The sequence below is a fragment of the Aedes albopictus genome, chromosome 2, assembly GCF_035046485.1.
Source record: "Aedes albopictus strain Foshan chromosome 2, AalbF5, whole genome shotgun sequence".
In the NCBI taxonomy this organism is placed as follows: domain Eukaryota; kingdom Metazoa; phylum Arthropoda; class Insecta; order Diptera; family Culicidae; genus Aedes; species Aedes albopictus.
The window spans coordinates 49,074,024-49,089,720 of NC_085137.1; the positions used below are offsets into that span (position 1 = coordinate 49,074,024).

General features: G+C 36.6%; 1 protein-coding gene across 1 annotated transcript in view; it reads right to left on the reverse strand.

Annotated features, from left to right (window-relative positions):
* LOC109409190 (homeobox protein XHOX-3-like) overlaps window positions 1-13,940 on the reverse strand; it is a 79,665-nt gene extending 65,725 nt beyond the window's left edge. Inside the window, exons 1-2 of the mRNA XM_029871222.2 lie at window positions 13,249-13,940; window positions 5,144-5,431 (exon numbers count right to left, since the gene is read on the reverse strand). Coding sequence (XP_029727082.1) covers window positions 5,144-5,431; window positions 13,249-13,912 — 952 coding nt within the window. The 5' untranslated portion in view covers window positions 13,913-13,940. The remainder of the gene's footprint in view (window positions 1-5,143; window positions 5,432-13,248) is intronic.
* Between the last annotated feature and the right edge of the window lie 1,757 nt (window positions 13,941-15,697).

Below are 15,697 nucleotides of genomic sequence, written 5' to 3' on the forward strand. Positions count from 1 at the left end.
TATATAAAAAGATGCGCTATTTTCATAAGTTATTCGATGCTCTATCATCAACATTAAGTTATTTCCAACACATTTGTATTTCCCAAAAACAATCACTCACTTGATTGGACGAACAGTTCGAAAGTTATAGGAAGATTGTGAACTTTATTTTGTAGAAACGATTGAGGTTTCTAACGTTAAATGATGATAATGGGTTGTTTTTATCGATAAACTCTAAGTAAGAACAAAGAAATACAACTTCGGAATAAGTGAATTCTCAGTTTGTAAATCAATCATGCGTTTTATTGTTTTAAACAAGCGTCATTTCTGCGTGAGCATCCCTGTTAACCAGATTCGGATTTCCTTTATAGTGCTTTATCTGACGATAGTGTTCGCCATCGATTCAATACAAATCGATATCCATCGATATCGAAAATCTCTCACTGATTGACCGGGATGTTTCAGGCAATTTGGCCGATAAAACCCTCAAGACAAATAAAACAATCCTGTCGATAATACCCTAAGTCATCCTATCTAAAACGACGAATATTGCATGTGCTGCAATTTGCGACCGGACGAACAATGTTTCCGTTACATGGAACTACGTTTTGTATGCCTTCCAATACATTTGAGTTGAATTTTACACAAATGACGTATCTTTACACGCGAAAACATTCGGTCGATTACAATAAATACCAAAACAGTACTGCTGTTCTAATTTCGCCAAAAAGTATACCAAATAGTGAATGTTATTGAACATGGAGAAAGCAAAAGTGGAACTACAGTTGACTCTCTACATCTCGATATTGAAGGGACTATCGAGATAGGGAGAGATCGAACTGAAGAACCAATTTGTTATGCACACTAGATTGAGAAACCGTCTGTAACTAGGAAAAACCGTCAACAAACAGATGTCACTTCGTCTTCCCAGAATGTTTTTCAACTAAGAAACTAGATCTAGCAACCTGTAAAAGGGACATATCGTAATATGGAGAGAAAATCTAGAACAAAAACGAACGAGATAGCATCGAGATATAGAGATATCGAGATAAGGAGATATCGACATGTAGAGAGGAAAAAGTATGCAGAATGAAGGGACTGACCAAACCATCGAGATAGGGAGAGATATCGAGATGTAGAACATCGACATGTGGAGAGTCGACTGTAAATAATTATAACATGGAATTTGTTTATTCAACCTATTTTGCTTCGACCTTAGTGAGCATCTATTAAGTACGTCACGATAAAATTGGAAATTCTCATCCCTCTCTGCCCCCTCCAAAAGTGACGATAAAGTTAATGGATGACTCGGGGGGAGCACCACTAATTTTGCCTAGCCGAAAACCCCAAAAAAGCCGAAGAAGTGGAAAAAATCCGTTAAAACCCGCAAAATTTTTGCGGGTTTTTGCGACTTTTTTGTGCTTTTTCAGCTTTTTTTGAGGTGTTTTTGGCTTGGCAAAACTAGTGTCGCTCCCCCTGGGATGACCCCTTATGTGATAGATTTCATTTCATTGCTTAAAATAAAAAAAAATTGGAATATCATTAAATTATATCTACAGCTGTTATCATATCTGCATATGATATGATTGTGATAGGTTAGAACAAAATCACTAACGACAAATCAAGTCTATTATACGTCAAAGAGCTCAATGTGACGTCATACTACCTGCGTCTGACAAACAAGGATTTGAATGAGGAAACTGGAAATACGTAGAACCAGTAAAGCTTCTATCACCGCCCTCTTCAAGTGTTGTGATGGCCTCATTGGCAAAGGCGTCTGATTGCTACCGATGGTAGGTGTCTTGGTTCAAATCCCGTTCGGATCCGAAAATTTTATAACGTACTGGAAACTATTTTTTTATGTTACCTATTTTTTCTAAAAATAGAATAACACACATAAAAATATTCACCCAAAAAATGAGTATAAAAATTTAGTTTTTACCCTAAAAGGTTGCCAAGGAATTATAACACAATTTGTTATAATTTTGTTAAATTCTATCATATTTCATGGAACAAGTTTTGTAATATTTTTGTTATGATCATAACAAAAGTTATTACATTTTTGTTCTTTTCTTGTGGGAACTTTGTTAGAATTTTTGTTATTTTAACTACTAACGGTACATGTTTTATAACAACCGCTGTTATAAAAATATATTATAACAAAATAACACAGCTTGTTATAATTTTGTAATGTCCATCTAGTCGGGCAGAAGTCATCAGAAATCATGATCATCTCTCTAAGGATTCCATCAGGTATTCTTTACAGTATTCCTTCACGAAAAACTTCGGAGTTTTCTGCCAGAACTTTGCTTTAGAAAATCCTGAAACCACCGTTCTTTCATGGAATTACTTTACAGATTCATGTTAGTATACTTTCAAAGTGTTCTGTCGAAACATATTCAGAGAATCCTAATGAAATTCTTGCTACGAGCCGGGATCCTTGCTCGGAATTTATACAGCGATTCCTCCCCCAGACTAGCACCATTAAACCCATATATTGTTCACGAATAAAAAAATCATGGGTAGTACAAACATAAGTGGAGAGGCCGTGTAGAGTATATCTGGTTGAAATTTTATATCAAAACATGGAATGATGATGAACCTGGGCGTGTTAGTGGAATACCTGTAAGTACGAGACACTGAAGACGACATTATAGTTGAGGTCGAAATACGTATCTGTCAAAGGATACAAATTAAAAGGAACACTATTTAACACGATTTTCTTTTTAAAGCATGCAACATTTCTGAAAATTTTACGTATGGTGAGTACGTAAAGAGAGTTTGAGGGGTACTAAAGGAAAAACTCAATTACTTTATTAGAAATCATTATCCGTGTATAATCTAACTTCTACAGTATTTTAACGTTTGGTTATGCTACACATAGTGAGCACTCTTTATTTGATTTGTTACAAAAAAATGAGAAATGTTGAACACTGCAGTCGAAACTACATGAAATTACAAGGATCATGCATTGCATACTTTTAGGCGTTATATTTCTGCCCCAATTTAAAAATCCTTTTTCTATTCTTTTTGAGTGGTTATCATCTCTCTCACTTGTTTAGAGCTGTATTGTATCTATACGGATCAGAATATAACGATAGCGTAGAAGTTGTGCTGAAATAGAACTTGAGAAAATTATCAGATATTGAAGACCTACAATGAAGAATTTTTTTGGAACTACACCATAGACTTCCATTTTTTTCGTCGAATCATGCTTATTTTATTGGAACTTGACCTTTGATAACAAATTTATTCGAAGATTTGAATTGTGAGACACCTTGGGCGTTAACGGGTTAAGGCACTCGCGTATTAAAGATAGGTCATTATAAATAAGAAAAACCATGTAATAAATCGAACAAACTGTGTGTCTTCCGATGCTTTTCCCACGAACAACTTTTCCGGTCGCCGGCAAAACAAAACTGACGCAGTGTCGCCATTTGTAAATCGAATGATGCTGTTAATTTACACGACGGTTTAAATTTGTAGCTTCGTTAACGGAAAATCGGGTGTCATTCAACTTCTTTTTACATTGAAAGCTGTAAATACATTGTGATGGAATATTGAGCAGATAAAAATGCAATTTTGTGTGTTTTTCAATGCTCCAATTATGTGCATCAATTTAAACTCAATTTTAAAGCATTTGCTTGATTAAATTCGTTCAATTTTACAGCTCACATGATTTACATCTCGTTTAAATTTAATTATTTTTTTCTGTGCTGTTTGAAATACGTTACTTACTTAGAACATTTTTCGAAATAAAAGCAAAAACTTCATGTCTCCAAGAGCACACCTAAACGGCGCTTCAATTTACAACACAGAGTTCGTAACTCTTCATTTAATTAAGTCATCTTACACGGTTCAACCAATTAATTAATTAAGCTAAATGAACGTCTTCTTGTGCACAAGCAAAAGCCTTCACCTAAGAGAAACAGTTGAAAGAAGCGGATATAGAAATCGACATAATTTCCTCAGGCACGGTGATACTGAGGAGAACTCTGTTGGTAATACTTTTCTTCATTCACACCCTTTCGAAGTTAGCCGGCGTGTTTGTCTTTGAGCTTGCGGAACTGTGCCCCTTTCCAGCTCATAAGAAATCCTCTTTAGGAGAGCATAGCGTGAAATGAACTTTTGCTTGATTCATTACACTGAAATACTTGATCAAATTAAAAAATAAGCAAAGTGATATATTATAATCCATCATTTTGTTCCAACGTTTTTTATCTGTTTTTTTTTATTCTTTCTACTTTCGTGAATTTTTACTAAACACTTCTGGTGTCTCTTAGGCAAATTTCCCCTAAATCAACTTAACGGCGGCTGTAACGCGGGTAAAATAAGTGATTCGAAGCTTCCGTCGGCATTCAAATGAAATTGATTCACCGGGAGTGGGAAGTGCCAGGGATTTACTGCAACACTTAACTCGTTTTCTTTTCCATCCCCCGCTTTGGAAGGGGTTACGGTCGGCGAAAGATGGGTTCACACGGAAGGGTTCGTTTATGAACTCGACTGTAATCAATTTGATTAGGTTACTCCTGCAATTGAGAGGAGGAGGGTGGCTTTTTATGTTGCAATAACCATGAAAAGGGAAAATTTGTATAGGTATACGCTTATCGAATTTACATAAAATTTAGTGAAGGCTGGTTCATGTTATGGCATGTTGGACCAGTTTGGGATGTGTTTTTATTTAAAATCAATTATTTTGCACAAGATGTTATGATCCATTTCAGTGATTGAATTTACTTTTTTAATATATATTCAAACGATTCAAGTACTAATAAACTGTGAAATATTTTCAAATTATATCAATTCATTGTTTTTACTGATAATTCCGTTGGTTATTTGAATTAAATGACTAATAACTTAATAAGAAGATTCAGTATATTTCTGCCATAAAAGAATCAAAGAGTGTTAATTTATTTCGGAAATAAAAAAGATCGCGAACTTTTTCGGTTCTTTTCATCCGCTTCCTAATTGCTGACTTAAGACAAATCTGATGCAAATTAATTTGAATTTCCTACCCCAGCCCAACCCCTTAATCCGCACCCGGCAGCAGGAAAAACGGTTAGCAATTTGCCGAGTGGTAGGTGCTAATTGATTAAATAAATCATGCTTTCATTTTGATTAAGTCAAGACATTTTCGTGCGCCTTTTGCCTGTTAGCTACCTACCTGTGTCGGAATCGTTGTCCGTGTGAGCGAGATGCGACGGATGATGATGGTATCCGTTGGCGTCGTGCTCGCTGCCCGATGGCGGCCCCGGTGGGTGGCTAGTGGGTGTCAGTGGGAGCGGCGGATAGCTGTGACCGCTGCCGTTGATTAGATCTACGCTTTGTTTCAGCAGTTCGGAGGCGGGTTTCGGTCGGACCAGCAAACTCATGTCGGATGATTTGTAGCTGGGTTCGGTCTCCGAGCGGACCAGGTTTAAGGCAACGTCTTGTTTCGCTTTGCTGTGTTTGTCTGGAAGTGTAGATATAGAGGTTTAAACATTATTGAATTCCTAATGAAACTACTGAAAGTTCATTTGACATGATATCAAAATTAACTTAATCCAATACAATTGAAAAAAGTTAGGGAGATAATGGCTTTGATAGTTTATCGTCAGTGATTAATGAATTAATCGTCATCTAATTTTAAAATTTCAACGATTTCATTCAGCTTCTTTGGGATAATAAACTAAGGGGCCGTTCATAAACCACGTGAACGTTTGGGGGGCTGGCCAAAGTCTACGCTCCATACAAATTTCAAAATTTTTGTATGGACAAAAGTCTACAAGGGGAGGGGGGGGGGGTCTGAGATGACCCAAATTTGGTCTACGTGGTTTATAACCAGCCCCTAAGCAACTGCCGAATCCATAATTTAATATTATTTTAGCATTATAGTCAGGTGTTAGGTTCCTGAGTGCAAACTTTTTAAAGGGTGATAGAGGACCATAAATGGTGAAAAAAATTGTTCTACGCATATGGTCAAATCTCAACCGTTACGTAGTTATTGAACTTCCCATGTTTTTGACTCTTATTGCCTTAATTGGAAATAACTTGAAAATGGTCAAACTTTTCGAAGTTTTTTTACCCTTATTCGAAAGATTATTGAATTTTCTATGAAATGGCATCTTTGAATCGATTGATTTAGTTAAATAACTAAGTTTTCTAGAGCAAAATAGCTAAAAATAGTGTATTTTTTATTGGTTTTTGTCGATTATCTTTGAAACATGCGTAATAAATTTAAATTCTTTCTTTGGCAAAGTTGTGGCCCCTATTACACTCTACAATTCGTTCTTTGACACTAAACTTCTAGCTCTTAGCGTTTTCTTGCAATTTTGATTTAAATGTGCGGCACAATCCGCAAAAAAGTGCTTTCCATGACAGTTGCAAATTTATGATCTGAAATGCGATGTTAAAATCGAAATTGCAACAAAACGATAAGAGATAGAAGTTTGATGTCAAAGAACAAATTGTAGAGCGGAACAGGGGTCACAACTTTGCCTAAGAAAGAATTTTGAATTATTACGCATTTTTCAAAGATAATTGACAAAAATAAATTAAAACACACTACTTTTGAGCTATTTGCTCTAGAAAATTTAGTTATTTAACTAAACCAATCGATTCAAAGATGCCATGTGATAGAAAATTCAATAATCTTTCGAATAAGGGCCAAAAAACTTCGATAAGTTTGACCATTTTCAAGTTATAGCCAGTTAAGGCAATATGAGTTTAAAACATGGGAAGTTAAATAACTACGTAACGGTTAAGATTTGACCATATGCGTAGAACAATTTTTTTCTCCATTTATGGTCCTCTAACACCCTTTAAAAAGTTTGCACTCAGGAACCTAACACCCTGTATTTCAGATTTGTAATCAAACATCCCAACAACCATCGAAATGGGAAAGGAACCAGGCAGTTGATTCAACATAAATAAAAATATGTTGTGAATCTGAGCGTTGACCAAACGTATCCTTTGGACTTTACCCTTCCACTAAAAACACCTCAATTTCTGTGACCCCCCGGGAGGAGGCAAGCTTAATGGCAAAACTTATTATTTATTGGTTTGTTGGGAATAAGAGCTGAAAGAACAAAAATAATAACAGACTTTATACCGGAAAAGAACTCAAAAATAACTAATTTTGTTATTATAAGACCAAACAAGGACAAAACATTTCTGAACATAAAATATAGTTTTTCCCCAATTAAAAGAACAAAATTTACAATTATGATGATATTTTTTTAAATAACTTGTTTTGTACTAACTCTGTTCTCAATAACTCAATAATAACTGATTCAGCTGTTCTACATTTCAAAATATTTTGTCCTTGGTTTGTTCTTATAATGAAAAAAAAAAGTTATTGTTGAGTTATTATCCGGTACAAATTTAGTTATTATTTTTGTTCTCATAGTTCTTATTTCCAACAAACCAATAACAATTTTTGCAATTCATGTATTCCATTTTAATGGCAAAATTTGATCTTTTTTTGTTATTTTCAGGCCAGGGCAGCACTCGACCGTTGGAGGATTGCGTCAATCTAGTCTGATAGTCAAAGATTAGTACCAAGTCTGTGTGATTTTATAACGGACGGAAATGAGGCAATCCTCATAACAGCGGTCCAGGATTGTATGAATTTGTGTGACTAGCTAATGATAAATGCTAATATTTCAAAATTATCGCTATTCACATTTTGGCTTGTGCATTTCCTATATCATACTATTTTTTTCATTTGATTTTCGAATAAAAAAATAAGAATTATGATAAAACTGTTCATTTATATTCAAGGTTAATGTCATTTACAAACATAAAGACATGTATCCCAATGAAACTCCTGCAAAAATTCTTAAAGTAACACCTGGGGAAATTCTCGATTGTATTCCTAGAGGAATTCTCGATGGAATTCCCCGAGGAATTTGCGAAGAAACTCCTGGAGGAGTACCTGAAGGAACACCTGAAAGAGCTCCCGATGAAATTTCTAGAGAAGTTTTGAAAAATCTTATTCAAAACTTCATAAGGAACTTCCGATTGATCTCCTGGAGGTATTTTAACCGGTTGGTTCCTGGTATTAGATTTTCTTATGAGTGTTTGTCTTTGTGAAAATTCACATGTTTAGTATACAAATACAGTAGGAACACCCAAGCGAGAGACAGAGCCGCTGCAAACAAACTGCATGTCATGGTGATGATTAGGTGGAACTAATTGTGTTTTTGGAAATAATGAGAAACAAAAAATAAAAATGTTCATGGCCGCAACCGTCTTCAATATTGAAAGATTGGGCAGAAATACCCAGGCGTCCGTGTTGGACAGACCAATTGTAGTCTAGTTCCGTAGAATAAATGCAACCTTCACCCAAAGGACTTTGTTGAAGAATTCCTGAAGGTACTCCTGAAAGAATTACCGAAAAAAATCTCAAGGATCTGACGAAGGAATTCTTGGAAAAAAACGGAAAATTTTTGAAGAAAACGTGAGCGAACAACTAGAATGATTCATGAAGGCACTCCTGGAGGAATTTCTAGGAATTTCCTGGAAAAAAATCTCATAGGAGCTACAGAGGATTTTTTGCTGAAATTTCTGGAAGAATTTTTTAAAGGTACTTCTGGAGGAATTTTCAAATGAAACCGTTGAGTAATTCCTAAAGCATTTTTCTGTAAAAAAATAAGAGTATATCCTAAAGGATCTGGTGAAGGAACTTCTACAGCAATTCATGCAGGAGCTGCAAAAAAAAAACTCCTGAAGGAATTTCCGAGGGAACTCTTGGAGGAATTCTCGAAGGAACTCGTGAAGAAATTTCCGGTGAAACTACTAACAGAGTTCCTAATGGAACTCCTGGAGAAATTCCGAAGGAAACTTATGCAAGATTTTCAGAAGAAACTCCTATAATTCTTGAAGATTTATTTAAGTATCTTCCAACAGAACAACTGGAAGAATACCCAACAACAAATATTCCTGATGAAACTCCTGGTATATTTCTCCAGAGATGTTGTGAAAAAAATCCTTAGGGACTCCTGCAGGAATTTCCAGAGGAATTCCCATATGAACTCTTAAATGAAATTGTGGATGAATGCCAGAAGAAACTCCTGGGAGATTCCATATGAACTCCTAAAGGAATCCCTGCAGAAATTCCTGGAGAATCTCTCAAATACAATCCTGAAGGAACTCGTGGAGTTTTTATTACCGGACAGAAGAGCCCCCAGAAAAATTTCTCTTAGAAGAATCCCGGAGGGATCCTGATATCCGAAAACCAGAAAGAGTTTCTACTGGATGAATCTCAAGAGAAATACTTGCAGAAGATTCCGAGAAGGAATTGCTTTTTGATAAATGTTTACAAGAATTCCTTCTAGAGAAATACGGAAGGATTATTTTCTGCTGAACCCCTGGTAGAGGTTTCCCAGAAATAATCCCTGCTCAGGGGGAAATTCCTAGAGGTACATTTATACGAGTTTCGAAGAAATTCCTGCCGGAGGAATCTGGGAAACAAAAACTCTCTGGAACAATCTGAGAAGGAGTTCCAAAATGAACACCAAAAGAAATACCTGAGAGCTCCCTAAGTTAAATCAAACTATCAAACTGAATATCACAAGAGGACTTCTGCAAGAAAGATCCACTTCTACTTCCAAAAGCTTTCAATTCGAATTCCAATATCATTCTAACATATCTCTCTCTTCTTGGCGTAACGTCCTCATTGGGACAAAGCCTGCTTCTCAGCTTAGTGTTCTATGAGCACTTCCACAGTTATTAACTGAGAGCTTCCTCTGCCAATGACCATTTTGCATGCGGATATCGTGTGGCAGGCACGAAGATACTCTATGCCCAAGGAAGTCAAGGAAATTTCCTTTACGAAAAGATCCTGGACCGACCGGGAATCGAACCCGTCACCCTCAACATGGTCATGCTGAATACCCGTGCGTTTACCGCCTCGGCGATATGGGCCCTTCATTCTAACATATATCCGAGGCTATTAAAATTTCACAAACGCTGTTCAATTTGATCTGCTATGGAGAAAGTCAATATATTGGTATTAGTATCCATTACGCGGTGATTACAAAAAAAATATTCAGATAAACTGCAGGTGGGAACAAACCTGCCTCGGACTAAAAATCCATAATAAAGAAGCATTTAATTTAAAAAAAACTTCAGGAATTGTTTGTTTTAGAATTTTTCTTGAGATGTTTTCAGATAGTCGATACCGCGTTTCAAAAGTAATTAACTGGAGAACCTCAGTTGAAAAAGAAATGATTATATTTTCAAAAAAAAAAAAAAAAAACAATAAATTTCATTTTCTTTCTTTTATAGGGTATGTGTTCCATAATTAATCTCACGCTCCCATATTCATTCTATTCGAAAACAAGCGATTACGGCACCGATTGATTTCGTTCTTTTTGTTATCATGGGTGCTCACTTCTAACAAAAATACAAAAATAAGAAACAAAACAAACAGCAGCGCTTCAATCCTTTGTTTTTCGTAGGATGAAAATGGGAGCCACATGCTTAAGAAGGGAACCAATACCCATATGAATTTTAACAAACCTGTCATTCAGTTAATAGATTCTATAACAGAAAAATGCTACACAAAATTTCAATCTAGGAAATTAGTCTATGTATTGGTCAAGTAAATGTAAATTTTTGACAGCAAGAAATGTGCTAAGGAGTTCTTCTAGAAATTTCGTTAAATAGGGTATGTGTGCCATCAGTAATCTCATGCTCCCATATTCATCCTATTCGAATACAAGCAATTACGGCACCAATTGATTCCGTTCTTTTTGTTTTCATGGGTGCTCACTTCTAACAAAATATACAAAAAAAGAAACAAAACAAACAGCACTTTTTTTTTTGTTTTTCGTAGGTTGAAAATGGGAGTCACATGCTTAATAAGGGAACCAATACCCTAAACGGGAAATATTTCGAAGGTTTCTGTATCAGTTATGTCAGAAGTAATCCGTCTGCGGTCGTCTTTGGGTCACGACACTGAACGAAAACCCCCCAAATTTAATGAAAATTGCCTCATCCGAGCCCCCCGCCAATTTTGCGACAAAATTATAATGATTTTCGTTTGAAGCAGCCTCCTTCAAAATCAAAACAATGTGAATGATCACTATCTCAAAAAAGGATGATATTCGTTGCATTTTAAGAAAGCAATAAATGAATGATATTCATTTCTCTTCCTATTTGGTTTGATGTGGGATCTGTTGTCATAAAAATTTCGATAAAAATATTACGAATCAAAATAAGAACTACGTTATCCATTTTCAAAAATCAATTTATTTGCATTCACCAATATCAACCTTATAACATAAAACCAGTTCGTGGACCATGGTGATTACGGTGGATTCCTGGGGGATCCTGGATGCATATATTCTGTATAAATAAATATCAATCATGTTAGAAAAGTCATAATAACAAGCATAATTCATTCCTTCCTATCGTGATGCCTAAATTGTTTTATTTACTATATATTTTCCTTATCCTAGCCTCCTCAGGAACCAACAAACTTTAACTCCGTCATACTGTTTTCAAACAAAGACAAATGCCTGGACACATGTCGAACTAAAATTGAGTGATTTTCGGTATGGGACACAGAGTCAAATATTTTCAGATAGTTTTGTGATGATAATCAATCGCAAAAAACCCTAAATCAAAAATCGTTTAGTATTTGTGTCGATTCTAATTTTTAAAACAGGATGATTTTCATTCCGTAAGACGCAGTAAAATCATTCTCCTGTGTAAATTCAAAATTAGATTTCCGTGGATTTTGATCGTATTGAATGCAGAATCATTCTTTATACGGCGGGGGTTTTGGTTCAGTGGATAGAGATCTGGACGGGCGTTCTTAGCGGGCCCTACGAGCATCAATACTTTATCAATATCGATACTTTTTGTTGGAATTTTCGTCAAACTCGTGGTTTTCCCAATGTACTTTTGGAAAATCTTTCGATTAAGCTCAAGCTTTGATGGAAAATTCATCAAAAAGTAGCGATATTGATGAAGTATTGATGCTCGTGTGGGGTGCCCTCTTGAGCAGTGAAAAGCTCTAACACGGAAATTCATTGTAAACTACCCAAGTAACCAGTAAGCATTTAAAATAGCATTTCTTCAGCATTATAGTAGCCTTTACGACAAGGTGTTTAATGCTAATTAGCCGTATATGCGCCTATAGTGCTACCTCACAGCTGGTTTTGGCAAAATAACGGGCTGTCTTAGTGCAACACGACTTCAGGAACGTCGTGATGAAATGTCAAAGTAACGTAACGCCTGGTCGAGCAAAAAAAAAACAAAAATAGATTGACGTCTGCTTCTTGTTCTCTAAGCCCGCTTCCCCGCTTCATCGTCCTTCCATATTCCAGCTGGTGCTAGGTGATACTTTTTGCTCATTTTTGTAGTGATGTGGGTTTGAGCTTACGTCGATTCGGAGATTGATCATATGTGCTGCTGATTCTGCTCCTTCTGATCCGCGATGCTACAGTTGATCCGGTGGCGTGCGTTGATTTTATCGCCAAAATAAAGAATGATTGGATTGGATTACAGCTTCTGTTTCAACATCCAAAACTTGTTTTCAAATAGATATTTAATTGTGGTAGAGCGTTTCCATTCCTTCTTTTATCTTCGAAATATGATTCTTTCTTCCCTCTTTTAAACAATATTATGATCTACCAAAGCATCCACCTATTCGGCACACACTTTCCGACGAAATGATAATTGGTGATTTTTTGGTGGACAAGTTCCCAATCCAATCCATTTGCAGTAATGTTTTCAATTGGGTTTTTGCATGAGTAGGGGAAATGAAAAAATAATTCAGATGCACAAATTTGTAAACAAAAGCATAGGCTCTGTAAGAGAGAAAGAGACAATATGTGTTGCCAAATGCATAACACATCTCCCAACCTCTTTGCTCTTAGCATTTGAAGAGCAGTTGAAAAGCATTCTGATTACTCTGAAGTGAAAACACCTCAAGCAGTTGAAATGCTAATTAACAGCCAAAAGCTTTTGAGCAGCACAGCTTATGCGAACTCAAGGCAGTTCTGCATTTGAACTGCTTATGTAGGTCAGCAAGCAATTCAAATGCATTATACGGGCTACTGTACGGCTTATTCAAATGCTTAGTGGTTACCTGGGTACGTTTATGTTCAATAAATTGAGCACGTTCAGTTCTGTTTTGGCTCGCGTTCAGCTCAAATGCGACACTATGGAGAAATGCGGTTGATTCATTTTTATTTTAGTTATTGATATATTTCCAAATTAAAATAAATAAATAACTTGGTTTTGAAATAAATATATTTTGCATTCGTTTGATCTTACCTTGTTTCTCTTCAACCAAATCGGCAATCAACCAGTTCTTCGGTACGTGCTTCTTAGTTGTAATTGTTTTCGTAATTTGCTCCATTTCCTCGACTTTTGCTTTCTCCCGTTCAATAATCAGCAACTTATTGTCGTATTTCCGTATAACACTAGTTTCATTCCGATTACTGATGATACTGTCATTATTGTTATTACTCCCAACGTCACTACCGAATGTGCTTTTCACAACCATCGATGACGATACCGACGAAATCGGTTTGACTCTATCGCTCTCGCCGATGCCATTCATCATAGCATTAGCTCCACCACCACCACCACCACCAGCACTACTGTACGACAGGTCCGTAATTTCGATATCGATCGATTCCTCATCTTCGTTGTCCCCATCGTCAGCCCCCACCACCGCGTTCTGTCTCTGTGCCAACGTGTGGCTATGAATTTCCTCCTCTAGGTCGCCATTTTCACCAACACTAGCAACACTACTGCTGTTGTTCGACATCAGTTCCGGTTCCGAGCTTCGACTGTGGAAATCCTCACTCAACCCACCACGACTGTTTCCACCACCGCCAGCAGCACTTCCGACGGTGCTCATGTTGAGAATGTCCAGCACCCGGCTGTTGTTGTATTCGAACGATTTCGTCACGAAATGAGCTAACTGTTCCATTGTCGAATGATTTGCCTTACGAACTTTTGATGATTTTAATTTTTACACATCAATTTTGTTTGCATTTCACTATTGCTAAAAGATGTAAATCACACATTAACCTTCACGTACCCGACCCCCAACATCTCATTTTCAAAATGCTGGCATTTCGTCAATTTTCATTTAACTTTTTTGAAGTCGCCCTCAATCGATCAAATGGTGCAGATTTATTATACCCAAGTGGCCATGCAATATCCGGAACCATTCCGGAGATATTCCGGATCGTACTGGGGTCAGGGAGGGTGCCGAAATGGCTAAAAATGATAATTTCGTGTTTTATTGTGTTTGAACCATCGATTTTCAGTGGAATTTTCATTGCAAACAATACAACACAACTGCGATAATCAGATTTAAATAAGTTGGCCCATCCGGATCACCGTGACAGGTTCCGCGGGGCCTCATTGATGTCACTTCTGGTTTTCATCCAAAACATGTCGTGCGACATATCAAACTTCATGATTTCGAATGACTGAGTCAGAAACGATACCCCGAAGTCTGTTTCAACTAATATGGCCACCCCGGATCATCTAGCATAGGTTCCACGGGGGTGACATCGGAGACATTTCTGGTTTGCAACTAAAACATGCCGTGCGACTTATCAAACTTCTGGATTTCAAGAGAATGGGACTGGAAAAAACTGACTGAAGTATGAAGCAACTGATATGGCCGCTCCGGAACACCTAAAACAGGTTCCACGAGGGCCTTTCAAGCACAATAACACACGAAAAATTCACTTTTGGCCATTAGGCAAAACAGATAACTCCCCCACCCCCTGACCCCAGTACAATCCAGAATATCTCCGGAATGGTTCCGGATATTACATGACCGACCACTTGAGTGTAATAAACTTGGACCAATTTATGATCGATTAAGGGCGGATGAAAATTGACGAAATGCCAGCATTTTCAAAATGAGTTGTCGGGGGGGCGGGTACGTGAAGGTTAATAGCTTTTGTTATGAGACATACAGTAAAACGGTAAAACTGTCAATATTCAACACATGTATGATAATTACGTTAAATACTTTTCTTTTTAGTTCTAAATAGGTTTTTCGCATTCCAACCTCGAAAATAGTGACCAAATAGTGACTTACAGATAGCAAAAAAGTGACTTAATAGTGACATTTGGCACAAATAATTTAGGACAAACTTTATTCAGAAAACCCTGGAGTATCGCATAATGAACATTTTTTCAGAGAAAACTTTCACGATTATTCCAAAAAATGTACAAAATGGCATATGCAATTTTCTAGCATATATTATGCAGAACTAGATGGATCCAAATGGGCATGAAGTTGACAAACGTATATAGATGTGTTGACTACATTAACTCCTAAGTCGGTACCGGCAGAAACCCTTGACGGCAGAACACATTGATGGAATTTTTTGGAAAATTCTTGATGAACTTTTCAGAAGAAGTTAAAATGGAAGTCATTGAGTGATTTTTTTGGCCAAACCCTGGTTGGTGAAGAAATTGTGTGCGATTATCTAAGGAATTTAAGAAGAAAAGCTCAGAGGTGGCAAATGAATTTCTGAAAAGATTTCTATGAACATAATAGCGAGTATTTTTTTGTACTTGTAGTCTAATTCCACGGAAACCTCTCGGAGGGATATTTGCTAAAATTTCTGGAGATTTTTTTCTTTTGATGAAAAAAATAAATTTTATAACTTTCGAGGTTCATGGCGGTATTTACTAGGGAATGGCGATGCTTCGAATGTGTAATTTCTTATGAAACCTCTGGAAATCT